Source organism: Camarhynchus parvulus, chromosome 28 (genome assembly GCF_901933205.1).
Source record: "Camarhynchus parvulus chromosome 28, STF_HiC, whole genome shotgun sequence".
NCBI classification, from domain to species: domain Eukaryota; kingdom Metazoa; phylum Chordata; class Aves; order Passeriformes; family Thraupidae; genus Camarhynchus; species Camarhynchus parvulus.
Genome location: NC_044598.1, coordinates 3,708,898 through 3,736,671, shown reverse-complemented (window position 1 = coordinate 3,736,671; position 27,774 = coordinate 3,708,898). Strand labels below are relative to the sequence as shown.

Below are 27,774 nucleotides of genomic sequence, written 5' to 3'. Positions count from 1 at the left end.
GAAGGGAAGGGAAGGGAAGGGAAGGGAAGGGAAGGGAAGGGAAGGGAAGGGAAGGGAAGGGAAGGGAAGGGAAGGGAAGGGAAGGGAAGGGAAGGGAAGGGAAGGGGCCCCCAGAGTTTATTGAAGCTATTCCCAGGCTGTGGGAATCTTGTGGAGTATCTCCTCCACATGGGATCCCCCTTTGGAGAGGCTCTGGTGCTCCCAGAGATTGTGAGTTGGGATTCCTGGGAAGCCTCCGTGCATTTTTCCCGGCTGCCCATGCAGAGCTGGCTCGGGAGGAGCAGGGAGAGGCTGTGCCAGCAGCTCCAGGGTGGGTTCCCAGCCCCTGGAAGGAGCACACAGAGCTTTCTTCCTTCCTGGGATTATCTCAGGCCCCGGGGCTCCGTGTCCGGCACCGCGCCCGGGCGGCTCTGGCACCGTCCCACCCTCCCATGGCTGGGGACCCCAGGGGCTGTGGGACACGTGCCAGGCCTGAGGGAAATATTTCATAGGCAAATTTCCATGAGCATGTGTCTCCCAGTAGGACGGGGACAGGCGGATTCTTTAAGGATCCTCAGCAGAATGATGACACAATGCTGATATTACAATTTAAACTTCATTTGAACTCGAGCTCTTTGCTGATCTGGGCATTTTGGACACAAAAACCTCACAAACCTGAGCTCTCAGTACAAACAAAACTCACTCTGTCCTGGCAGTGGTTGTGGCCATGTCCCCCAGGGATCCTGGCCCTGCCCAGCAGCAGCAACTCCAATCCAAGATCACCTGGAATTCTGCCGAGGACTTTTATAAGATGTGAGATGGGGACTCAGGAAATCTTCAGAGGAGAATCCCAGACTGGTTTGGGTTGGGATGGACCTTAAACCTCATCCATGGGCAGGGACACCTTCCATAGCCCAGGGTGCTCCAAGCCCCAGTGTCCAAAATGGCCTTGGACACTTCCAGGGATCCAGGGACAGCCACAGCTGCTCTGGGCAACATTTGGGATGCGACCCCTTGCCGGTGCCTGCCTGGATGGTGCCACAGGGGCTGGGGACACTGATTGCACCCAAGGAGAGGCGAGCACCCTTTGCCTTGGAGAGTTTTGTTCTGAGGCTGGTGCAGCTCCAAGCTCAGATTCTTCAGGACCAAAGCAGATCCCAGAGCAGATCCCAGCCCTGCGCTGGCTCCCTGGAGGCTCTGGCAGGAGGATCCCCCCCGAGATGTGCAGGGTGTCTCTGTTTCGGCTCGTGCGTCTGAAGAACGAGTCAGAGCTCTTCAGTTTTTGGTCTTGAGGTTGTTTATTAATTCTTATCTATAAAATTTTCTTTCTGCCCAGCCGAGATCTGTTCAGCAGGGCAGCCACAGGCACTCTGACCGCCCCCGAGGTGGTGTTGTCTTTTTATACTACCAACTACATATAACATATTTACACTTAATTCCCAATACCTATCACCTGTGTTAGACAGTGCACTTCTACTCTAAACCAATCCCAAAGTGCCAACATCACTGTGGAAAATGGAGACCAAGAAGAAGAAGAAAGGCTGGACACGCCCAAGTTCCTCCATCTTGTCCCCACAACCCCCATACCAAAAATCCTAAAATCTACATTTTCACCCTGTGATAACTTTATTATTATACTATTTAAACTTCTGTGACTTTCAGGTCCTCATACAAACATGCAAAGATTGCTATTCAGCCTAGGTGGGAGATGGAAGAAAAGGCTAGGATTTTTCGGATTTGTGTTTGGTTGAGACCCATTCACCCTCCTAGAGCTGCTGAGAGGACAGCTAGGATAGTTAAAAGCATAGGGTTTAGTGAGCGTGAGGTTATGTAGAGTAGCGTGACTGGGGGGAGTTTTATGATGGTGGATAGGAGGAGGCCGGTGGTGAGAGGAGAGCCTTGGAGTACTTCTGGGAATCAGAAGTGGAATGGTACTAGTCCTAGGTTTATTGCAATTGCTGAAGTGAGGATCAGGCAGGACGTTGGGTGGGTAAGTTGGGTGATGTGCCACTGTCCGGTATGTCATGCCTTGGTTATAATCAAATCCAGGTCAAAATCAAATCCCCAGGTGCTCTGGGCTGCGTGCCAGGGTCTCCGAGCCCCGTGGCGGGGTCCTCGGCAACTCTGGACACCTGGAGGGATGTCTGACTGAGCTCTGACAGGGTCCCATTGCTGAGGTGTCCCAAGCTCTGTGTCCCCGCAGTGGTGCTACAAGAGGGAGTGTGTGCCCTTCGGGACGCGGCCAGAGGGTGTGGACGGAGCCTGGGGCTCGTGGTCATCGTGGGGCGAGTGCAGCCGGACGTGCGGCGGCGGCGTCTCCTCGTCCGTGCGCCACTGCGACAGCCCCAGGTACGTGGGGGTCACTCCTGTGCTGGGGTCAGGGCAGGAACAGGTGAGAGGCAGGGTGGTAGAAAAGGCAAAGAAGGCTTTATTCAAAAGAACCGCGCGGTTTTTCTAGAGTGGTACGATAGATTCTATTTTAGTGGCTAACTAACAGAAACATCTTTCTCGCGCACTGTCCTTGAGTGTTGGGGAAGATGAAACGGGAAAGCCTTATAAATATGATTGCCTGGCAAAAGATTTTGAGAATATAGAAACTATAAGTGAGATTGAAACGAAAGCAAGCTTTGAGATCCCTCAGTTACTGTACAACAGGAAAACAATGGTGTGGCCAGCTGAAGGTGATTCCCTTTTGATGGAACAACACCCTCTGCTTGCAGACAGGCCCAAGGGTCAGAGCAGACCCTACAGCTTGGCAGAAGGGGCCCAAAGAGGAGATTTTAGGGTTTAAAATATAACACAGTATGGTAATGTAGTGATTCTTATAGGTTGTATGTAAATGCTATAGGATTTGTATCTTGTACTAGATTGGTTAGTGAGAATTAGAATATTCAACACAGAAGAAGATTTATTGTATTGTAACGGGAACTTCGCCCTCTTACCCCTTTTACTCTCTTACCCTCCTATGCTCTTACTCTTTTACTCTCTTACCCTCTCATCCTCTCTCCCCCTCTCTCCTCTTTGGGGCCTGCTCTGAGCTGTGGCTGGCAGCTCCCAGCAGGGCCCTGCACCCAGGCCCTTTGCAATAAACCCCAAATTCCATGACCTGGCTGCAGAGATCTCTCATCTCCGTCTGTCCTGACCATGCTACCCCCCGACACTCCTACACTTGAGAGGAACAGAAAAATAAAGTAGAAAAACACCACCTGCAAATTGTTTATAGTCAACAAGTTATCACATCTTTCCAGCTCCCTAAAACTTCTCCCAAGCCGCTGTGAGAAACGCTTGCCACTTCTCTCTCTCTGTGCCATGGCACCCACACGTGGGGTGGCCCTGTCACCACAGCCCTGCAGCGTCCCCAACCCTTGGTGTCCATGGGAAGGCACATCCAGGTGCCTGTGATGCCTTGGAAAGGCTGAGCTAGAGCAGAGGCTGGATGGATGGGGAGTGTTAACTTCTTTTGCTGGGTTGGGATTAAATGTGCAAGGTATTTCTTGCTGGGACTCAGATGGTTATCAGTTCTTATCTATGTCACAGTCTCACAAACCTCCTTCCTCTTTGGCAGGCCCACCATTGGAGGGAAATACTGCCTGGGAGAGAGGAAACGCTACCGCTCCTGCAACACTGATGTGAGCGGGGCAGCGGGGCTGGGAGGGATGGAGGGATGGAGGAGGGGGATCTGCCCTGTCCAGGGTGGGATCAGCCCTGTCTGGGGGGATCTGCCCTGTCTGGGGTGGGATCTGCCCTCTCCAAATGAGATCAGCTCTGTCCAGCTTGGGATCTGCCCTGTCCAGGGGAATCTGCCCTGTCCAGGTTGGGATCTGCCCTGTCTCAGTAGGACGAGCCCTCTGTGGATGGAACGAGCCCTGTCAGGATTGGGTTGAGCCCTCTCCAAATGGGATCGGCCCTGTCTGGGTTGGGATCAGCCCTGTCTCAGTAGGATGAGCCTTCTCCACTTGGGAGGGCTCTGTCCAGGGTGGATGAGCCCTCTCTGATTGGGATCAGCCCTTTCCAAGTTGAATGAGCCCTGTCTGGGTTGGCATGAACCATGTCCAAATGGAATCAGCCCTGTCCAGACTGGGTTGAGCCCTCTCTGGGTTGAATGAGCCCTGTCAGGATTGGGTTGAGCCCTCTCCAAATGGGATCAGCCCTGTCCAGGTGGGATGAGCCCTCTCCACCCAGGTGCGGGGTGCTCTGTGCAGCCGTGGGAGGAAGAGGAGGAGGAGGCAGGGCGGGGTGTGCCGGCAGTGATCCCACAAAGGGGAATTCCGGGCAGGACCAGGCAGGTGTGGGAGCCGGCTCCGGGGGCGGGGGCTGCACGGACCTGCGGGGCTTCGGGATCCAGAGGGGCCCAAAGATAAGGAGGGAAAGGAGGAGAGAGGGAGAATTCCAGCTCTGCTCCTCCCAGGCTGCACCTGCACGGCTGCTCAGGTGAGGCTGGGTCAGACTCTGCTTCCCGGGGCTGGGGGTTAAACCTCAAAGATCTACAGAGAAATCTGTGCTGAGGGGGTGCTCAGAGGAGCTTGGCACCTGGGGGATTGCAGCTCTAACACCCACGGGCTGCTGGAGAGGGAAACAGATGGGTCCTGTTGCTTCCCTGGGTTTGGGGGGATTGCTCCCCAGGGTCACAGACCAGGCAGAGCTCCTGGGGCCCCTCCTCGTGCTCCTGATCTTCAAATCGTGCCTGGCTCTGCAGGAGGGACTGTCCTGCCACCGTGTAGCAGTGTCAGGGCTGGTGTCCCTGTCCCTGAGGGACTGGTGGCAGTGCCCCATGTCAGAGCTGATGTTCCTGTCCCCAAGGAGCTGGTGGCAGTGCCCTGTTGCCAGAGCTGGTGGGCAGTGCCCCGTTATTAGGGCTGATATCCCTGTCCCCAAGGGGTTGGTGTCCCTGAGGAGCTGGTTATCATGCCCAGTTGTCAGGGCTGATGTCCCTGTCCCCAAGGCACTGGTGGCAGTGCCCAGTTGCCAGAGCTGGTGTCCTTGTCCCTGAGGGGCTGATGTCCCTGTCCCCAAGGTGCTGGTGGCAGTGGCCCACTGTCAGGGAGGGTGTCCCTGTCCCTAAGGGACTGGTGTCCCTGAGGAGCTGGTGGCAGTGCCCCAGTGTCAGAGCTGATGTCCCTGTCCCAAGAGCTGGTGTCCGTGCCCCAAGGGCTGGTGCCCCCCGCAGCCCGCAGCCCCAGTGTCAGAGCGTGACTCTGTCCCAAGAGCTGGTGGCAGTGCCCAGCTGTGCCCCCCAGGCGCCCCAGCCCCACGCTGACCCGTGACTCTGTGCCTACAGGACTGCCCCGGCTGCAGTGCGCCGAGTTCGACAGCGTGCCCTTCCGAGGAAATACTACACCTGGAAAACCTACCGGGGAGGTGAGCTGGGGCTGCTGGCGCTGAGCTCCTCTGCTGCCACGGGGCAGGGTGGCAAAAATGCTGAAACCCCCTCAGAGTGTCCCTGCAGAAGCCTGAAGGCTTCTGAAGCTCCTTACTCGGAGTAAGGCAGAGCGTGGTGGTGCTTGCAGGGGTCCCGGGGCGAGGGAAGAGATGAGAATCTTGACTCTATGCTTCAGAAGGCTGATTTATTATTTTATGGTATATATTATATTAAAAAAAGATATATTAAAACTATACTAAAAGAATAGAAGAAAAGGATGTCATAGGAAATTTCAAGGAAAGGAAATTTCAAGGAAAGGAAATGAAATTTCAGGAAAGGAAAGGAAAAACGAAAGGAAAGATAATAAAATCTCGTGCCTGCTCACAGCCTCGACACAAGTGGCTGTCACTGAACATCAAGAAAAAACAATTTCACATGCTGGGTAAACAATTCTCCAAATCACATTCCAAAGCAGCAAAACGTGGAGAAGCTGAAGCTTCCCAGCTTCTCAGGAGGAAAGATGCCAATGAAAGGATTTTTCATAAAATATGTCTGTGACAGCAGTGCTAGGCTGGGGATGGTGTGGCTGGACAGTGCCCTGGCTAAAAGGGACCTGGGGGTGCTGGTCAACAACATGAGCCAGCAGTGTGCCCTGGTGGCCAAGAAGGCCAAGGGCTCCTGGCTGGATCAGGAATGGTGTGGCCAGCAGGAGCAGGGAGGTCATTGTGCCCCTGAGCTCAGCACTGGTGAGGGCACACCCTGCGTGCTGTGTCCAGTTCTGGGCCCTCAGGTTGGGAAGGATTTTGAGATGTTTGAGCACATCCAGAGGAGGCAGCAAGGCTGGAGAGGGGCCGCGAACACAAACCCTGTGAGCAACCGCTGAGGGAGCTGGGGGTGCTCAGCCTGGAGAAAAGGAGACTCAGGGCTGCCCTCATCACTCTCTGCAGCTCCTGAAAGGTGCCTGTGCTCAGCTGGGGCTGGGCTCTTTCTCCAGCAGCACTGACAGAACCAGAGCACACAGCCTTGAGCTGCACGAAGGGAAATATAGGTTGGATAGCAGGAAAATGTTTTTTCCAGAAAGGGTGATGAAGTTCTCCAATGGCTGCCTGGGGAGGTGGTGGAGTCCCCATCCCTGGGTGTGTTTAACAAAGCCTGGATGTGGCACTGGGTGCCAGGGTTCAGTTGAGCTGTTGGGGCTCGGTTGGACTCCATGATCTTGGAGTTCTCTTCCAACCCAGTGATTCACAGTGAGCTCAGCTCCTTCTCTGAATTCTGTGATTCTGTGAATTCTGTGAAAGCATCCCCTCCCTCTGAGTTATTATAATTTTAAAAATAAAAGGATCTCAGGCAAAGATATGCCAATAGGAATAACAATTCTTTACTAGGACAACTGAAAATATAAATGCAATAGTACAAACAAAAAAAACATTGACAGAATCAGACCATGCCCTGCCCCCCTGTGTGTCAGGGGGTGGCACAGCCCCATCCCATGGGGGCTCAGCCCTCCTGCAGTGCCAGCTGTGCTGCTGCTGGAGCAGGGATCCTGCACAAGGGGGGAGTTTTCCTCTGCAGCTCCAGGGCTGCTGCAGATGGGCCTGGGCTCCCTCTGGCAATGCAGGGCAGCAGAAAGCTGCTCCTCTGGCAATGCAGGGGGCAAAGGCTGCTGTGCTGCTCCAGGCTCAGATTGGATCCAGGTAGGAATGCTTGGCTCCTCCCCTGGGCGCAGCATCTCCCCATGGGATGCTGGAATTGGATCAGCCCTGCAGGGACACTCAGTGGCCATGGACAGCAGAGATCTCCTGGAGGGAGGGTTGGCTGTGGGAGAGATAAAGAAAACTGCCCAATGGACAGAAGATAACTGCCCCAGTTCTGACAGATGGGAATAGAGTGCACACCCCCATTTCCAACCTAAAACAGGTGCTCGATTGGGAGGAGACAGAGCAGGCAGGGGAAAGCTTCCTGAGCAGGAGAAGGGATGGGATCTGGTGGATCCTTCAAAGAGCAGCACTTCCCTCTTCCCGAGGTCAGCCCTGGGTCCTGCAGAAGGCTCTGGAGGAGGCTCTGTGGCACAAATGTCTCAATAACAAGGAGGAACAGCTCATCTCCTCGGTGGAGTTAATGAACTGGACCGGGGAAATCCTTCCCAGCTGTGCAAACAAGCCCAGCTCCCAGCGGGGCTCCTGCAGCTGGGGCAGCTGTGCTGAGGCTGCAGGGGATGGATCAATAAAAATGTAATTAAATTGGAGGCTGTAAAGTCACCCTGAGACCTCAATGGATGCCAAGGAGGAAGACAACCCTGACTCAGACCTCTCTCCTCCCCAGGCATGGCCCAGGGCTTGGCTGGCCAGCTGGACATCACCCTTGAGGTGTCACCTGACCCTGACAGGGATTTTTGGCTTTCATAAAGAGCCCCTTCCTCTCTCTCTGTGCTTCAGCTTCCCCTGCCACAAAATGAGTGATGAAACCCTTCCCCTGGTGGGAGGCTGGCAGCGCTGATCTTGTTTTGAAGGGATTTGGGAGCTTCATCTCCTCTTCCCACAGTGGCTGTGGGTCATGAGGAGCATTTTCATTTTGTTTATTCAGAGTCAAAGAGTGCCAGGGAAAGGGGAAGGGGAAGGGGAAGGGAAAGGGGAAGGGGAAGGGAGGGGAAAGGAAAGGAAAAAGGAAAGGAAAGGGAAAGGAAAGGAAAGGAAAGGAAAGGAAAGGAAAGGAAAGGGAAAAGGAAAGGAAAGGAAAGGAAAAGGAAAGGAAAGGAAAGGAAAAAAAAGGTAAGAAAAAGGTGACCCAGGGAGGAGCCATGGAGCAGGGAAGGCCAAGGAACAACTTTGCACAAGTCTGGGCTCTCTCTCAGAATTGGGGACAGCTGGTTTGTGTCCAGTGCCTGAAGGGAGCTGGAAAGAAAGAGAATTTTAGCAAGGCCTGGAGGGACAGGACAAGGGAATGCCTCCCACTGACAGAGGGAAGGGATGGATGGGATATTGGGATGGGGTTGTTCCTGTGAGGGAACTTCATCCGGATATTTGGGTCTATTTGCATATTGGGGGTTAATCTCCCAATTACAGCTTCAGCTAATGAAGTCATTTACCCCAAATTTGCTGTCCCCAGCTCACTTTTGTTACCATTTCTGGGGCCTGAGGCAGTGAGGTGTCCTTGATTGCCAGGCCTGGAGAGGAATTGTTGTGTCTGCCCAAAGAGGGAAAGCAGCAGCTCACACTGAATGTGGAGTTTGGAGTTCTACACCAAAGAATTGCAGGATCACAAACAGATGAAAAATAGAAAAGCTAAAATCCTAAGATGAGGTTGATGTCTTTAATTTCTTTAATAGCTCAGTTGCAGACCCTAACCCTCCAGTTTTTAGGCACTTTCCAAATAGCACACGGGCAAAATTGAATGAAAATCCCCCAGTTTTAATAAGAAACCCTGAGGCAGGACAAACTGCAGGACCATTTTCACTCATCCCACATGGAGCAGTGTGAGCACAGGAGCCCAAGGGCATCCCCTGCTCTCAGAGGGGGCTGCTGCTCCCCCTGCTCAGCAGCTGCTTCTCCAGGGGCCTTGCCCAGGCATCCTGCTCCAGAAAATGCCTCCAAGCTGCTGAATTCCCCTCTCGTGTCTCCTCCTGCTCCTCCCTCTCCCAGCTTTGCTCTCTCTTCCCCCCCAGCTGTTCTGGCACAGCTGGGCCCCCTCCCCTCCTTTCACCCCTTTGATGTTCTGTGTCGAGTTTCCCTTTTGCACATTCCCATTCCTCCCATCCAAGGTGCTTCCCCAGCTCTGGCACAGGGATCAGGAGCTGGGTGGTGCCTCCAGGAGGGAGCTGGAGCAGCTCAGGCACCTCTGCCAGGCTCCTGCTGGCTCTCCTGGGATGCTCAATAAAGGCAGCAAACGCCACAAGCCACACCAGGGATTTGAGAAAATCCAGTGGCAGCAGGCAGAGAATGCTCTGCTGGAGCCACATCCTGCTCCCAAGCACTTCATCTGGATATTTTGGGTGAAAATATAGGAAAATACAGAAATTTCACAGAAATTTGAGCTGTGGCTTGAAGATCCTTCTTCATCCTCAAGCCACACCAGGGATTTGAGAAAAGCCAATGGCAGCAGGCAGGGAATGCCCTGCTGGAGCCACATCCTGCTCCCAGGAACTTCATCTGGATATTTTGGGTGAAAATATAGGAAAATACAGAAATTTCACAGAAATTTCAGCTGTGGCTTGAAGATCCTTCTTCATCCTCAAGCTACACCAGGGGTTGAGAAAATCCAGTGGCAGCAGGCAGGGAATGCTCTGCTGGAGGCACATCCTGCTCCCAAGCACTTTATCCAGATATTTGGGAGCTGTTCCTGGGGTGGTGCTTTGGAAAAGGTTGTTGGAAAATGTAGAAAATACAGAAATTTCAGCTGTGGCTTGAAGATCCTTCTCAACAGGGGTTGAGAAAATCCAGTGGCAGCAGGCAGGGAATGCTCTGCTGGAGCCACAGCCTGCTCCCAAGCACTTCATCCACAGATATTTGGGTGAAAATATAGGAAAATACAGAAATTTCAGCTGTAACTTGAAGATCCTTCTCCTTCATCCTCATCACCTTTTCTAGGAAGGATTCACCTCGGGCAGAAAGGAAAGGTTTCCCTGCTCAGTAACTTGGTTCTTCTGCTCTGGCAGCTGAAAAAAAAACCTTGGAAAGGTTCCTCAGGAGCTGCTGCCTCGGTTTCCCTGCTGGTAAAGCAGGCAGAAGGGTTTTACAACCTGTAAAGTGCCAGGAGTGACCCAGATAAGGACAAATCACTTTGTTTCCTTCCCTGTCACAGCCAGGGTCTGTGTCCAGCTCAAGGGCCTGGCTCCCTCCTCCAGGGGCATCCTCCTGGTTTTCCACATCCTTTCCTATGGGAATAAATCCCACAGATTCCATTTTCTTCAGGGTGGAAAAAAAAAAATCCCATTCTTTACTCACAAAAGAATAAATTCTTTACTCTCCTTTTGATACCATTTTACAGACCTCCTGTGTGACTCCAATTAGTCAGTAGCTTTCTTGCCAATGTATTGATTAGTAATAAGTTCTTACTTTGTATTGATTGGTCACTCAAACCCTGGTGTGTGCCTGCAGGGAAAGTTGTTTTTGAGAGAGAGTTTTCATTTTTCTATCCAAAACCAGTTTATAAAGGTGCTGGTTGTTTTTCACCCAGGAATAGATGGTTTTGTTAATAAACTGCTCACACCAGCATTGCTTTCACATGGGAACTTGCAAAGTGCCAGCTTTGCCACTGATTCCAGCAGAGCAGGTTTGATTTGATGAGGATTTTATGGTATTTCTACTGATTCCAGGAGAGCAGGGCTTGATTTTATGAGGATTTCATGATATTTCTGCTGATTCCAAGAGAGCAGGCTTGATTTGATGAACATTTTATGAAGCCTTTATGATATTTCTACTGATTCCAGCAGAGCAGGTTTGATTTTATGAAGATTTTAGGAAGCCTTTATGATATTTCTACTGACTCCAAGAGAGCAGGTTTGATTTTATGAGGATTTTATGAAGCCTTTATGATATTTCTACTGATTCCAAGAGAGCAGGTTTGATTTTATGAGGATTTTATGAAGCCTTTATGATATTTCTACTGATCCCAGGAGTGCAGGCTTGATTTGATGAACATTTTATGAAGATTTTATTATATTTCTACTGATTCCAGCAGAGCAGGTTTGATTTTATGAAGATTTTAGGAAGCCTTTATGATATTTCTACTGACTCCAAGAGAGCAGGTTTGATTTTATGAGGATTTTATGATATTTCTACTGATTCTAGCAGAGCAGGTTTGATTTTATGAGGATTTCATGATATTTCTACTGATTCCAAGAGAGCAGGCTTGATTTTATGAGGATTTTATGATATTTCTGCTGATTCCATGAGAGCAGGTTTGATTTTATGAGGATTTTATGAAGCCTTTATGATATTTCTACTGATTCCAAGAGAGCAGGTTTGATTTTATGAACATTTTATGAAGATTTTATTATATTTCTACTGAATACAGGAGAGCAGGTTTGATTTGATGAAGATTTTTGGAAGCCTTTATGATATTTCTACTGATTCCAGTAGAGCAGGTTTGATTTTATGAAGATTTTATGAAGCCTTTATGATATTTCTACTGATCCCAGGAGTGCAGGCTTGATTTGATGAACATTTTATGAAGATTTTATTATATTTCTACTGATTCCAGCAGAACAGGTTTGATTTTATGAAGATTTTAGGAAGCCTTTATGATATTTCTACTGACTCCAAGAGAGCAGGTTTGATTTTATGAGGATTTTATGAAGCCTTTATGATATTTCTACTGATCCCAGGAGTGCAGGTTTGATTTGATGAACATTTTATGAAGATTTTATGATATTTCTACTGAATACAGGAGAGCAGGTTTGATTTGATGAAGATTTTTGGAAGCCTTTATGATATTTTACTGATTCCAGGAGAGCAGGCTTGATTTTATGAACATTTTATGAACCTTTATGATATTTCTACCTGACTGCACCACTTCTGGGACCCGTTTGAAGCTGTGCTCCTTCCCCAGGGGGTGTCAAGGCGTGTTCCCTCAACTGCCTGGCCGAGGGCTTCAACTTCTACACGGAGAGAGCGGCAGCCGTGGTGGATGGAACGCCCTGCAGGCAGGACTCCAATGACATCTGTGTCAACGGGGAGTGCAAGGTGGGACAGGGACAGAGCCCTGGAATGGGGGGCAAGGACAGATCTCTGGGCAGGAGGGACAGGGACAGAGCCAAACCAGGGGGGATACAAGGACAGATCCCCAAGAAGAGGGGACAGGGACAGAAACCTAGGCAGGCAAGCACTGCCCTCAAACTGCTCACACAGACATGGGATGGGTGGAGGGTTAAGAGAGCTGGGCCTGCTCACCTGGACAGGAGAAGGCTCCAGGGAGAGCTCAGAGCCCCTTGCAGGGCCTGAAGGGGCTCCAGGAGAGCTGCAGAGGGACTGGGGACAAGGCCTGGAGGGACAGGAGCCAGGGAATGGCTCCCACTGCCAGAGGGCAGGGCTGGATGGGATCTTGGGAATCAGGAATTGTTCCCTGGCAGGGTGGGTAGGCCCTGGCACAGGGTGCCCAGAGCAGCTGGGGCTGCCCCTGGATCCCTGGCAGTGCCCAAGGCCAGGCTGGACAGGGCTTGGAGCAGCCTGGGACAGTGGGAGGTGTCCCTGCCATGGCAGGGGTGGGATGGGATGAGCTTTAAGGTGCCTTCCCACCCAACCCATCCTGTAATTCCATGATTTCTCTACCTGGAGCAGGAACATTCCCCTTCTCTCTGCACTCCCTGCCTCTCAGATGGATCCCTGCACTCCCAGCCTGTGCAGCCCCAGCCCCTTTGATGTTTCCCTTGCAAGGGGATCTGGGGGGAGCTGTAAAAGTTCATTATAAGGAAGCTCTGTGGGAGTGGCCAACATCCCCCAGCAGGCAGGCAGACAGACAGACAGGCTGCGTGTCTGTCTGCCTCCCTTCCTGCATCTCTGGGATCTGTTTTTCTCCATGGGGCAGTGGAACAAAGGGGGATTGTGTGACCGTGTTCACAGGGGTCTCAGGCTGAGGGAAGAGACGAGGATCTGACTCCATGTTTCAGAAGGCTGATTTATTATTTTATGATATATATTACATTAAAACTATACTAAAAGAATAGAAGAAAGGATTTCATCAGAAAGCTAGCTAAGAATAGAATAGGAAGGAATGATAACAAAGGTTTGTGGCTCAGGCTTTGTGTCTCAGCCAGCTGGGCTGTGATTGGCCATTAATTACAAACATTTAACATGAGCTAATCACAGATCCACCTGTTGCATTCCACAGCAGCAGATAATCATTGTTTATTTACATTTTGTTCCTGAGGCCTCTCAGCTTCTCAGGAGGAAAAATCCTAAAAACCAGATTTTTCATAAAAGATGTCTGTGACCCTGAGGGGACAGCAGGGTCCCTCCGGGCTGGCTCACTGCTGCTGTTCCTCCCTGCAGCACGTGGGCTGTGACCGGGTGCTGGGCTCCGACTCCAAGGAGGACAAGTGCCGCGTGTGCGGGGGAGATGGCAGCTCCTGCGAGACCATCGAGGGCGTCTTCAACCACTCCCTGCCCGAGGGAGGTAGGGAACAAACGGCCGGCTCACCCTCCAGTCCCTCCTCCTCCTCACCTGCCCCTGGGGACACGCAGGGACAAACCCCAGAGCTCAATCCCAAGGGGTAGCACCAGGCAGCAAATCCCTCCTGTCCACCAGCCAAGCTGTGCTGTGAAATAGGATTCACTTTGAGCCAGGTCTCATGAGTTCTTAGAGATTTATTTCACACCCAAGATAGCTCAGCTACCTTAGAAAGCATAAAATCCACAGGATTTGTGGTAGTGTTGGAAACGAAAAGTGGTTTAGAGAGTGGTTGATGCTACCTGTTCCCTGAAATATGGGATATCCCTGAAATATCTCCTCAAGCCAGGTCTCATAAGCTCTTGGAGATTTATTTCACACCCAAGATAGCTCAGCTACCTTAGAAAGCATAAAATCAACAGGATTTGTGGTAGTGTTGGAAACGAAAAGTGTCGGTTTAGAGGGTGGTGGCTGTTACCTCTTCCCTGAAATAGGGGTCTCCTCGACTCTCATAAGCTCTTGGAGATTTATTTCACACCTAAGATAGCTCAGCTACTTTAGAAATCATAAAATCAGCAGGATGGCTTCTGTGGTAGTGTTGGAAATGAAAAGTGTTGGTTTAGAGGATGGTGGCTGTTACCTGTTCCCTGAAATATGGGATATCCCTTAAAAATAGCTCAGCTACCTTAGAAGGCATAAAATACTTCTGTGGTAGTGTTGGAAACTAAAAATGTTTAGAGAGTGGCTGCTGTTACCTGTTCCATGAAATAGGGGTCCCCTCGAGTCTCATAAGCTCTTGGAGATCTATTTTACACCCAAGATAGCTCAGCTAGCTTAGAAGGCATAAAATCAGCAGGATGGCTTCTGTGGGAGTGTTGGAAACAAAAAGGTTTTAATAAAAGGCAAAATAACAAAACTCTTTACAGAGAAAAACCCAGCCAGGTGCAAGAGGTTCTTGGCCCGATTAGTTTCTTTGTTCTCTTCTTTCTAGTAAATTGCTCAGGTGGGACTTTTTGGCTCCTGTCCAATTAGCTATCCTTAAGTTGGAGGTGAAATCCCACAGCTCCTGTGAGATGCCTTTTCACCTAATCCAGGACAGAAACTTCTGAGCTTATTTCCTTTTTGAGGGGACAAAGGATGGTTTTGTCACTCTGTCAACAGAGGGCACATTCCTATAGTGCCCCAGCCTCCAGTGGTGCCCAAATCTCTGACACACAGCTCCAAGCCCCTTCCCTGCTCCCCAGGGTTGATCCCAGCTCCACAGCACATTCCCAGTCCCACCACAAGAGCCCCCAGTGCAAACCTGCTCCATTTTGGTGCCCAAAATGCTTTTTCCATCATTTCCCCATGGATAAGGGGTTGGCTCACGCTCCCATCCAGCCCAGGGCAGCTTTGGCTCTGGGATTGGAGGCTGAAAATGCTGCTCACCTGCTTGTCCCACAGGTTATGAGGAGGTGATCCAGATCCCCAAGGGTTCCGTGCACATCGACATCCGGGAGCTGAACCTCTCCATCAACTACCTGGGTGAGCTGGGGCTGCTGAAATCCCACCCAGGCCCTGCCATGTCCCTGGGATTAACAGGGAAATGCAGGGACAACTTCCCACTGCAGCTGGGAATGGGGATTTGGGGGTCCCAGGCTGGGATTTGGGGCAGGAGAAGGGAGCAGGGCTGTGTGTCCCCCAGTGCCCCTGTCCTGTGTTAGCATCACAACCCTGGGCAAACCCCACATCCCTCAGCTCCTGCCATCTCCCCTCTGCCATCCCGGGGATTAAAAACACTCACGTTTTCCTCGGGCTTGGTTTTCCATCCTTGCTCAGTCCTGCTTTCACCACGAGGATTTTCTTTCCCCTTTTCTCCTCCCTGTTCCCCGAGCGGTGCAGGGCAGGCTGCTCTCCCTGGATGCTGCCGGGTGCCAGCAGGATTCTCCTGGCAATCGGAGGTGCCTCCATCCCTCCCTGCCCGGTGTGTGGGGACTCCTTTCTGCATTTCTGCGCTCTCAGGACAGTGTTGGACACTTTGGGATCCCTCCGAGCATCCCATATGGAGGGAGCATCCTCCAGCCCCCGCAGCATCCCCCGCGTCCCGGGCAGGGCAGCGGTGCCCGGAGCCGCTCCCGGAGCTCGGTGGAGCGGAGGGAAGGCAGGAGCAGGAGCGAACGCTCCGATCCCCCTCTAGCGACTCTGCCGGGCAACCACAGCCCTGTCCGGGCCCCAGCAGCCCCGACTGTCGCCGGCCATGGGCTATGTACAAATCACAAACGGGACGGGACTGCTGAGGAACTGCCTTGAGCTGTTTTATTTTCCAACATCAGTCTCATTACATGGTTATAACAATGGGAAGATGCCACCAGCAGACCAAGAACTTAATGTTACAACTCACTTTAAAAGTTTTTTGACCAATCACACAAAGCAAAAGCACATTGACAATAGTTCTATCTAACTGCTATAAGCACATGTACCTTTGGTTAAAACAACACTTGCTTATTTCAAATACAATACCTGCTTGTGAGCCTTAAAACACAATGCCCAGAGCTCCATTATTAAGCTTCAAACTACCTGATATCTTGCTAGATAAACTTTTCTGTTGCTTAGGGAGTTATACCAGACAAGCGTTAATACACAGACCATTGTTCTACTAATCCTTGCTTTTCTACTTTTTAAATAATTTTTCTGCTGACCAATCTCACGGCTGCTGTGTGATGGTGTTCACAGGGGTTTTCAGATGAGGGAAGAGACAGAGATCTGACTCCATGTTTCAGAAGGCTTGATTTATTATTTTATGATATATATTACATTAAAACTATACTAAAAGAACAGAAGAAAAGGTTTCACCAGAAAGCTAGCTAAGCTAAGGATAGAAAGGAATGATAACAAAGGCAGCTGTCTTGGACTCTCTGTCCGAGCCAGCTGGGCTGTGATTGGCCATTAATTAGAAACATTTAACATGGGCCAATCACAGATCCACCTGTTGCATTCCACAGCAGCAGATAATCAATGTTTACATTTTGTTCCTGAGGCCTCTCAGCTTCTCAGGAGGAAAAAATCCTAAGGGAAGGATTTTCATTAAAAGATGTCTGCGACACTACTGCTTAGCTCTAATCACAGTTCTGCTGCCTCTGAGGCCTGCCTTTTGCAGCTTTCCCAAAACCCTCTGATTTTGGGGATTCCCAGCTGGGTTTGAGCCTGGCTGCGTGGCCAGGGAGGTGCTGGGCAGGCACCGTGGGTACCTCAGTTTCCCTGTGCCCACCCTGGTGCCATTTAGCGAAGCTCTGAGCCCTGCAGGTGAGCAGCACCTGGCTGAGGTTGGCCCTGGTGCCCTGAGCTTTGTGCTGAGCCCCCTCCCCTGTGCTGGCAGCGCTGCAAGGGGACAGTGGGGAATATTTCATCAACGGGAAGCTCTCCATCGATCCCCCCCGGCGCTTCGACATCGCCGGCACCACCTTCCACTACAGGAGGTCCCCTGAGGAGCCCGAGTCGCTGGAGGCTTTGGGACCCACCAACATCACCCTCTTTGTCATGGTTGGTACCTTCATACCCCTCCTGGTGTGGGCCTAAGTTGGGCTGGAAGGATCAATGTGATGGTGCTCACAGGGGTCTGGGGATGAGGGAAGAGATGAGGATCTGACTCCATGTTTCAGAAGGCTTGATTTATTATTTTATGATATATATTACATTAAAACTATACTAAAAGAACAGAAGAAAAGGTTTCATCAGAAGGCTGGCTGAGAATAGAATAGGAAGGAATGATAACAAAGGCTTGTGGCTCGGACAGAGAGTCTGAGCCAGCTGGGCTGTGATTGGCCATTAATTAGAAACAACAGCATGAGACCAATCACAGATGCACCTGTTGCATTCCGCAGCAGCAGATAATCAATGTTTACATTTTGTTCCTGAGGCCTCTGAGCTTCTTAGGAGGAAAAATCCTAAGGAAAGGATTTTTCATAAAATATGTCTGTGACAGATCTTGCTGTGGCTACCTGGGGGTTGGAGCTGATCAGCCCCTGGTGTGGCTGTTGGGGGTAACGGGACACAGAGAGCAGAGGTAAATTGGGCTGAATTCACCCAGTAAATCACAGAATTAATTAGCTTGGAAAAGGCCTGTGAGACCAAGCTGTGACCTGTCACTGCCTGGTCAGCCAGACTGTGTCACTGAGTGCCACATCCAGCCTTGAAAGAGTCACCCCAGGTGGGACAAGAGCCCCCAGTGCCTGCCTTGGGGGGCACTGCTTTATTCACTGGGCACTCCCAGATCTCCCTCCCTAATTCTCAGGTCTGCTGCCCTAATCTGTCAGGTTTTGGGGATGATTCCACCCTTGAGTTTCTGGGAGCTCATTCTCTGATCGAGCACCACTGTCACCACTGGTGGCTGCCCTGCCAGCACTGCGAGGGGCTGGAAGGGGACAGGGGAATATTCCAGGCTGTTAGAGAGGCTGTGGCATGCCAACTGGGTGGTCACTGTGGTGGCACTGATGTCCTGGGGGTGCCTTTCCTGCAGGTGCTGGTGAGGACGGAGCCGCAGGGGATCCGCTACAAGTTCAACGCTCCCGTGGGCAGGGATGGCTCCAGCCTCTACTCCTGGCACTACACCCCATGGACCAAGTGCTCTGTGCTGTGTGCAGGGGGTGAGCTCTGGTGCTGGGCTGCTTTGGGGGGACTTGTGGGACCCTCCCTGTGCTGTGTCTGGGCCTCTGGGGTCTCAATATGGCCTCAGCCATGTAAGAGCTGTGTCAGGCAGTGCCAGGGCAAAGCACCTGGGTGCCATCTTCAGCTGGGACACAGGGATGGGTGAAAGGACCTTAAAGATAAAATTTTCCCACCCCCTATCATGGCAGGGACACTTTCCACTGTCCCAGGGTGCTCCAAACCCCAATGTCCAGCCTGGACACTTCCAGAGATGTGATCTCCCCATCCCAGAGCCCAGCTGGTGCTGTGCTGGCTCCAATGTCCCCAGTGGGACACGTGTCCCCTCCCCAGAGCCCCCTCCTGTACTCCTGGCACTACACCCCATGGACCAAGTGCTCTGTGCTGTGTGCAGGGGACGAGCTGTGATGCTGGGCTGCTTTGGGGGAACATGTGGGACCCCCCTGTGCTGTGTCTGGGGCTCTGGGGTATCAATATGGCCTCACCCTGCACTCAGCCAGGTGGGAGTTGTGTCAGGCAGTGCCAGGGCAAAGCACCTGGGTGCCATCTTCAGCTGGGACACAGGGATGGGTGGAAGGACCATAAAGATCAAATTTTTCCACCCCCTGCCATGGCAGGGACACCTCCCACTGTCCCAGGCTGCTCCAAGCCCTGTCCAGCCTGGCCTTGGGCACTGCCAGGGATCCAGGGGCAGCCCCAGCTGCTCTGGGCACCCTGTGCCAGGGCCTGCCCAACCTCCTAGGGAAGGATTCCTTCCCAATATCCCATTCTCACGTTTATAAATTTTGGTCTATTAGCATTTTGGAGTTCATTGTCCAATTCCAGCCCCAGCCCATGCAGTCCCATCCTGCTTGTTTTTCTCTCTCCAGCCCACGTTGTTTGTGCTCTTGGGCCTGAAATTTGGATCATTTGTCCTTGGTCCCCAGCTGGAGCAGGAATTGTTTTGTCTCCCTGCTCTGTGCACAGAGCTCACCATCCCCTCATGTGAACCCAGACCCACCCACTAAAGCAGCACAGAATGTGAAAAATAGAAAAGCTCAAACCTGAGGCATCACATCCTCAGCCTCCTCCTCCCTCTCCCCCTTCCCTCTTTTTTCTGGGCAGGCAGCCAGATCCAGTCTGTGGTGTGCAGAAAACTCTCTGATGGCTCAACTGTCCCCAACCACTTCTGCAGCGCTGACACCAAAGTCCCCGAGCGACAGAGGAGCTGCAACACCGAGCCCTGTCCCCCTGCGTGAGTACCAGTGGGGGAAATTATTATTATTATTATTAGCATTATCATTATTATTGTTATTATTGTTATTATTGTTATTGTTATTATTATTAATAATAATTTATTTTTTTCTGTTAAGCTTTAAAGTTTAATAGAAAGTTTATATAGTACGGATTTGTATGTAAATTTTGAGATAAGAAATGTTGATTTAGGAGATCAACATTTCTTTGGAGAAATAGAACTATGAAAGGTAGACCCACAGAGAGTCATTTTCGACAAAAATTACTCTAGATAATTATAGATAATAATATTAGTATTATTAAATAATTTTAGGTAATAATATTAGTATTATTAGATAATAATATTTTATATTTTATTATTATCTAATACTATTAGATAATTATATTATCCTAATATAATTAGTATATTATATTAGTACAATATATATAATTAGTATAATATATATATAATATTGTTAGATAATATTATTTGATGATAATATTAGCATAATAATAATGTATTCATTATTATTAATGATATTAAATACATTTTAGATAATAATATCTTTAAAGCATTTGCAACATAGTGTAGAAAAAACTGATAAGCCAAGAAACATTTGTAACATATTATAATTAAGAAATAGTTAATGTCCAATTACAATAGCATAAATTATAACATCTACATTGTCACACCCTTCGCTTGAGATTAAATAGAAGAAAATTGCAATCAAATTAATTTAATTTAAAATTAAATTTTTAATTTAAAATTTAAATTAAATTTATACATTTAGTTTTTAAAATCAATTTTTTTAATTTTAAATTTTAAAATTACATTTTTAAATTTAAATTTTAAAATTACATTTTTAAATTTAAATTTTTAAAACACCTCTCAGTTACCCCATGTCTAAGTCAAAAAATTACTTATTCCAACATACCTGGAGCACAGGCAGGGAGCCAGGGGGAAAACCAGGGTGGCAGAGAGTGAAAATCCCAAGTGACAGCCCTCACTGGTGACACTGCAGCTCTGCTGAGGAATGGGATGGGAGTTTCTCCTCTGTGTCCCAGATATTCAGTGAGGAATTGTGCCAGCCCCTGCCTGGCTCCTCTCCTGAAGGGGAAGATGTGCAGGGACTCAGTGCTTCAGCCAGGGGAGGCTGTGGCTGCAGAAGGGCCAGGGCAGTGTGCAGGGCTCTGGGGCCCAGCCCAGCCCAGCTCTGCTCCTGCCCCATCTCCAGCTGGGCCATTGGGAACTGGTCCGAGTGCAGCCGCAGCTGCAACGAGGGCGTCCGGACCCGCAGCGTCTTCTGCAAGAGGAAGATCTCTGCCAGCGAGGAGAAAACCCTGGATGATGCCTCCTGCAGCCAGCCACGGCCCAAGATGCTGGAGCCCTGCAACAACCAAACGTGTCCTCCCGAGTGGGTGGCCCTGGACTGGTCAGAGGCGAGTGCCAAAGGAGGGACATGGAGCTGGGGAAGGGGCTGAGGAGCAGCTGAGGGCACTTGGCTGGTTCAGCTGCAGCCCAGGAGACTGAGGGGAGGCTCCTCGGGGGCTGCAGCTCCTCCCCAGGGCAGGCACAGGGGCAGGGGCTGAGCTCTGCTCTGGGACAGGGACAGGAGCCCAGCAAGGGCTGGAGCTGGGCCAGGCCTTGGCATGGAGCTCAGGGCAAGGTTCTGCCCCCCGAGGCTGCTGGGCACTGCCCAGGCTCCCCAGGGAATGGTGCCAAGGCTGCCAGAGCTCCAGGAGCTCCCAGGGGTGCTCAGGGTGGGGGTGTTGGGGTGGCTGTGCAGGACAGGGGTTGGATTTGATGATCACTGTGGGATCCAGCTCAGGACCTTCTGATTCTGTGATTGACACCATCCCTCCTCTCTCTGAGGGCGCTGCTCCAGGAGCACAGTGCCAATCACCAGTGACAGCCATGGATGTGACAATGTGGTATCTCAGGAGCCAGGAGAGGTGGGAGCAGCAGGGGGAGGAACCAGAGCTGCCTCTGTCCCCTCCTTGACCGTGTCCCCCATCCCTGCAGTGCACCCCGAGCTGCGGGCCCGGCTTCCGCCACCGCATCGTGCTGTGCAAGAGCGGCGACCACAGCGTCACCCTGCCCACCTCCCAGTGCCACGAGGCCACCAAGCCCCCCACCAGCATGAGGTGCAACCTGCGGCGCTGCCCCCCGCCCCGCTGGGTCACCGGCGAGTGGGGAGAGGTAGGGACAGCCCTCCCCACGGGGGGACTGCAGGAGGAGCCTCCCCAGCCCTTCAAATCCAGCAGAAGCCTGGGTGGTCACCACAACTATCCAGGGACCCTTTTTGGCTCATTTGTGGTGACCCTGGGGGTGTCCCAGGCCTAGAAGGACCTCACAGAAGTCATTGAAGGGTCCCCATGGGTGGCTGGGGGTCAGCAGGGGTGGGCTGGCCCTATTGCCAAGCAGGGCCACTGCTGGTCCCCCCAGAGCTCAGTGGGGTGACCCTGGCAGTCCTCCCTGTATCAAATTCAAGGAGCCCTCAATGCAGGGAATGATTGGCATCTGACTCTATGATTCAGAAAAAATTGTTTTATTAAAACTATACTGTATTACAGTAATACTATATCAAAACTGTACAATTGTTTTATTAAAACTATACTGTATTACAGTAATGCTATATCAAAACTACACAATTTTTATTAAAACTCTAGTATATTACTATACTATATTACTATATATACTATATTACTACATGGTTATTTTATTAAAACTATACTATATTATTTTATTACAACTATACTTTATTAAAACTATACTATATTAAAACTATACTAAAGAGATAATGTACTAAAGAAAAACCCATGACTGTCTGAGACAGCCAGGACACAGCTTTGGGTGATTGGCTAATCACTCAAAACAATTTTCACCTGTGTCCAATTAATAAATCACTTTTGGTAAACAATCTCCATAACATATTCCACATGTGCAAAAATGGGAGCAGCAGGTGGAGATAAGAATTGTTTTCTCTTCTTCTCTGAGGCTTCTCTCTGCGTTTCCCAGGACAAATCCTTGGGAAGTTGTGCCTGCAGCTCTCTGTGAAGGGAGCTGAGGCCACACTCCCTGCCTTGAGCACCCCTCGAGCTGCAGGGTGATGTGGGGGTGCAGGAGGCCTGGGAAAGGCAGGGATTTAGGGCTGGGTGTGGGATCATCCCCAAGCCCTGCAGAATCACACCAAGCATTTTTGGGATGCAGGGCCACATCACCCACTCATGCCAGGAAGGGAAGGAACAACCCCCTCCAGCACCCTTTGCACCCCCTAACCCCCCCTGTGCCCGCTCCTGTCACCTTGCTGGTGGCCCTGGCAGCTCCCTTGTGCTGTCCCCACAGTGCTCTGCCCAGTGTGGCCTGGGCCAGCAGAGGAGATCCGTCCAGTGCCTGGCCCACACCGGGCAGCCGTCCATGGAGTGCGTGGAGGCCCTGCAGCCCCCCGGGATGCAGCAGTGCGAGACCAAGTGCGAGTCGGGGCCCACGGACAACCCTGAAGGTGAGGGGGCTCTGCGGAGGGGACACGTGCCCCACTGGGGACGGGGACATTGGAGCCAGCACAGCACCAGATGGGCTCTGGGGTGGGGAGATCCCATCCCTGGAAGTGTCCAGGTTGAACATTGGGGTTTGGAGCACCCTGGGATAATGGAAGGTGTCCCTAACCATGACAGGGGGGTGGAAAATTTTATCTTTGAGGTCCTTCTGCCCATCCCTGTGGCCCACCCAGGTTCTTTGCCCTGGCACTGCCTGACACAACTCTTACATGGCTGAGTGTGGGGTGGGGCCATGTAGAGACCCCAGAGGCCCAGACGCAGCACGGGGGGGTCCCACATGTCCCCCCAAAGCAGCCCAGCATCACAGCTCATCCCCTGCACAGAGTACTTGGTCCATGGGGTGTAGTGCCAGGAGTACAGGAGGGGTCTCTGCAGAAGGGACAGTGTCCCACTCTGGGGATAGGGACATGGCAGCTAGAGTTGGGCTCCAGGATGGGAGAACCTATCCCTGGAAGTGTCCAGAGCTGGGTTGGATGAGGTTTGGAGCACCCTGGGATAGTGGAAGGTGTCCCTGTCCATGGCAGGGGGTGACACTGGATGGGCTTTAAGGTCCCTTCCAACCCAAATCATTCTGTTGAAAATGTGGCCATTCTGTGGCTCTGGTCCCCTCTGGTCCCAGGCCAACCTGGTGTGCCATGACCCCGAGAAATGAAGGAACTCCACACTGAGAAATGCAGGTGTTGTAGAAACAGGCGATCCCCCAGCCAGGGAATAATGTGCCCCGACTCCATGATTCAGAAGGCTGAACAATTGAACAATTATAGCTTTATTAAGCTATATTATATTATATTAATACTATACTAAATTACATACTAAAAGGATACTACAAAGATACTAATAAAAACCCGTGACTGTCTGAGACAGTCAGGACACAGCTTTGACCCAACTGGCCAAGGAAACAAAACAATCCTCAGTAGAATCCAACTGACAAATCACTTTGGGTAAACAATCTCCATAACCCATTCCACAGGTGCAAGTAAACAGAGATAAGAATATCGATAATAAGATAAATAATAAGAATATAGAGATAAGAATAGAGATAAGAATTGTTTTCTCCTCTTCTCTCTGTGCTTCTCACTGCCTTCCCAGGGAAAATCCTGGGAGAGAGAATTATGTCTCTGTGCTCAGAGAATGTGAGTGCCACATGCAGGAACTGCACCTGGCAAAGGCAGATTTTCATTAGTGAGGTCCTCAGCAGCTTCTTCATAATGGCTGCATCTTCCAGCTCCCTGACAAAGCCCCCCAGGATCTCCTCAGCCTGGCTGTATTGAATTTTCAGGGAACCCCCAACAAGGAGACAGAAATTGATGTATCTGACTCCAGAGCAGAAGGCTGCATGTTCTAATCACGTCGGGATCACCACTCACTGAATTTGCAGGGAACCCCAACAAAGGGGAAAGAAATGATGCATCTGACTCCATCTTATCAGAAGGCTAATTAATTACTTTATTATACTAGATTATTCTATACTATATTACATTACATCTAAACTGAATCTGCCAAGCACTCAACTGCCCAGAATCTCGTGACTGTCACCCCACAGTCCTGACACACACACACACACCTGGCCCTGACAGGCCAAGGAAACAAAACACCATCACTGTGGGTAAACAATCCCCATATTGCATTCCACTTTGGCACAAACACAGGCACAGCAAATGACATAAGAATATTCTTGGGAAGAATTGTGCCTTGCTTTTCTCTGTGAAGAGAAATGTGGGGCTACACACTTGGTCCTGACAGGCCAAGGAACCCAAACACCATCACTGTGGGTAAACAACCCCACATTGCATTCTGCTTTGGCACAAACACAGGCACAGCAAATGATAAGAATTGTTTTTCCTTTCTCTGAGGTTCAGAGACTGTGAAACCCAGAAATATTCTTGGGAAGAACTGTGCCTTGCTTTTCTCTGTGAAGAGAAATGTAGCTGCATGTCTGTGACCCTGTTCCCCGCTCTGTGTCCCTGCAGAATGCAAGGATGTGAACAAGGTGGCCTACTGCCCGCTGGTCCTCAAGTTCAAGTTCTGCAGCCGGACCTACTTCCGACAGATGTGCTGTAAAACCTGCCAGGGCCACTAGGACACAGCGGGACACATCGGGGACCCCCGTGGCAAAACTGGAAGGCCAAAGTTTCACTAGAGGGCCCTGCCCTCCCCGGGAACCTCCCCTGGCTCCCGCACGGACTCCGGTCACGCTCCCACGGGCGTCTCCCAAACCCGTCCCCCACAGACCCCCTTGGCCCCCCGAGCTTGACAGAGGCAGGATCCCCGTTCAACCACTGCAGCCCCAGCTGGATGAGCGCTGGGAGAGGGGGGAGCTGGGCACAGCAGGGACTTTACTTGAAATTCTGATGTTATTTATTAGTAGCGGAGCCAGGTCCCGCTGGGAGAGGCGGCACCGCTCGCCCCGCTCCTGCCTCATCCTGCTCCGTGTCCCCAGGGCACCATCACGGGGCTTGGGCACTCCAGGAGCTGCTGCCCTTCCCTCGGGACGCCAGGGGAGCCAGGGAGGAGGGTTCAGGTGCCTGGGGTGGCCAGCATGGCTTGTGGCTCCTGGGTGATGGGTGGAGAGGAGCTGCTGTGGGGAGTGGGGCTGGAGCAGGGATGTTGTCCCTTGGTTTGCACCCTGTCACCTCAGGACTGGGATCAGGCCACCCCATGAGCTGAGGGGGCTCTCCAAACTCCCATAGCCACCAGCTTGGATTGGGCTGTTCCCCTGTTTGCCCTTGTCACTTTTAGGACCAGATTTTACCCCTGAGCTGGGGGCAGAGGCGTGCTGGGGCTTGCAGTCCCTGCATGGGCATCGAGGCTGTGCCAGGCTCAGGGAGAGCAGCACAGGACACAAATGGGCCTGGCACAGTGTCCCCAGGGCCTGGCACCCCAGAGGTAGCCTCAGGCTCACTTCCAAAGGTGCTTGACTTCCAAAGGTGCTTTGCCTCCAAAAGGTGCTTTGCCTCCAAAGGCAGCCTGGCCACGGGTGGCCGTGGCCTCGAGGTGCCAGTCCCAGTGCCACCCACCCCTCTGCCCACAGGAGGCCTCCAGAGATGGGAAAAGAGCAGGTTTGAAATTCCTCCAGGTCACCTGGTGGCCAAACCTTGGCCAACTCCTCCATGGGCAGCCTGTGGAGGAGACCTGACTTCGACTCTCCAAAGCTTTTTGTTGGCATTGTAATTGTAATTATGGCGATTATTTTCAGGCCTTTCCACATCACAGCGATGGGAAAGCTTTGTCCAAAGCCGTGTTTTGTTCCCTTGGGGCCATCCCTGTGGTGCAGGGAGGGGACAGTCCCCTTCTCCCCAAGCAAAGCCCCTGTGTGTTCCTCTCCCAGCTCCATTTTTGTGTCCACCTGCTCCTCGGCCGATCGCAGCTTCTCTGGTGCTCAGCAAACCTCGTTTCTCTTCCTTCCTGGTGCCATGCTCCAGTTCTGATGGTTTTGGGTGAGGGGAGGGGGTGTTTTCACCATTTTTATATCGATATATATCCTACTGACCAATGTTTAACATACTAACTCTTGAGGAGGAGCGACGTAAGGCATGAATTATAATAAAGGAGTAGCTACGATCCCGGGCACAGCCTCTGCTCCCACTTGTGTTCCTCCAGTCTGGGGTTGGGGTTGTGTGACCGTGTTCACAGGGGTTTTTGGACTGAGGAAGAGATGAGGATCTGACTCCATGTTTCAGAAGGCTTGATTTATTATTTTATGATGTATATTACATTAAAACTATACTAAAAGAACAGAAGAAAAGGTTTCATCAGAAGGCTGGCTAAGAATAGAATAGGAAGGAATGATAACAAAGGCTTGTGGCTCAGCTCTCTGTCTGAGCCAGCTGGGCTGTGATTGGCCATTAATTACAAACATCCAACATGGGCCAATCACAGATCCACCTGTTGCATTCCACAGCAGCAGATAATCATTGTTTACATTTTGTTCCTGAGGCCTCTCAGCTTCTCAGGAGGAAAAATCCTAAGGAAAGGATTTTTCATAAAAGATGTCTGTGACAGGGTTGGGCACCCTCAGCACCACAATCCACTCCAAATAAGGAGGTTTGGAAGCAGGGGAGGGTTTTCCTTGGGAAAAGCAGGTGGGAGAGGTGGGGATTCACCCAGAGCTGTTTTAGGATGTGGAGGAAGAATTTCCCCCATGGCACAGAGACCCCCCCCATGCTGGTGATGCTGGGCTGGGCCAGGAGGGGAGGGTGGGATTCTGCCCCACTCAGGTGAGACCCCACCTGCAGAGCTGCCCCAGCCCTGGGCAACAGCAGCAGGAGGACGTGGAGCTGCTGCAGCCAGGCCAGAGGAGCCACGGAGATGCTGCAAGGGCTGGAGCCCCTCTGCTCTGGAGCCAGCCTGGCACAGCTGGGCCTGCTCACCTGGACAAGAGAAGGCTCCAGGGAGAGCTCAGAGCCCCTTGCAGGGCCTGAAGGGGCTCCAGGAGAGCTGCACAGGGACTGGGGACAAGGCCTGGAGGGACAGGAGCCAGGGAATGGCTCCCACTGCCAGAGGGCAGGGCTGGATGGGATCTTGGGCAGGAATTGTTCCCTGGCAGGGTGGGCAGGCCCTGGCACAGGGTGCCCAGAGCAGCTGGGGCTGCCCCTGGATCCCTGGCAGTGCCCAAGGCCAGGCTGGACAGGGCTTGGAGCAGCCTGGGACAGTGGGAGGTGTCCCTGCCATGGCAGGGCTGGGATGGGATGGGATTTAAGGTCCCTCCCAACCCAAACCATCCTGTAACTCTGCAGGGGACAGGGTGGCCAGGAACTGTCTCAGACCTCAGTTTCCTGCAGTAACCTCACTCTGCTCTGCACATCAAGTGGAGGGGGGAGAAAAAAAACCCAAAAAAACAGCAACAAAAAATATGCGACCAAAAGCATCTCATTCCTAAAACCACCTCCAAGCACTGACTGGCCACGACTGGACAGGTGACA

At 51.4% G+C, this 27,774-nt stretch overlaps 1 protein-coding gene across 1 annotated transcript in view; it reads left to right on the top strand.

Annotated features, from left to right (window-relative positions):
- Positions 1-26,414, top strand: part of ADAMTS10 (ADAM metallopeptidase with thrombospondin type 1 motif 10) — an 80,146-nt gene extending 53,732 nt beyond the window's left edge. The window contains 15 exon segments of the mRNA XM_030966749.1: positions 2,183-2,328; positions 3,545-3,608; positions 5,204-5,232; positions 5,265-5,305; positions 5,308-5,337; positions 11,885-12,018; positions 13,324-13,447; positions 14,885-14,965; positions 16,797-16,960; positions 17,937-18,063; positions 19,187-19,316; positions 20,530-20,734; positions 21,318-21,494; positions 22,641-22,797; positions 24,823-26,414. Of these exon segments, the coding sequence (XP_030822609.1) occupies positions 2,183-2,328; positions 3,545-3,608; positions 5,204-5,232; positions 5,265-5,305; positions 5,308-5,337; positions 11,885-12,018; positions 13,324-13,447; positions 14,885-14,965; positions 16,797-16,960; positions 17,937-18,063; positions 19,187-19,316; positions 20,530-20,734; positions 21,318-21,494; positions 22,641-22,797; positions 24,823-24,932 (1,719 nt within the window). The 3' untranslated portion in view covers positions 24,933-26,414.
- The last annotated feature ends 1,360 nt before the right edge of the window (positions 26,415-27,774 follow it).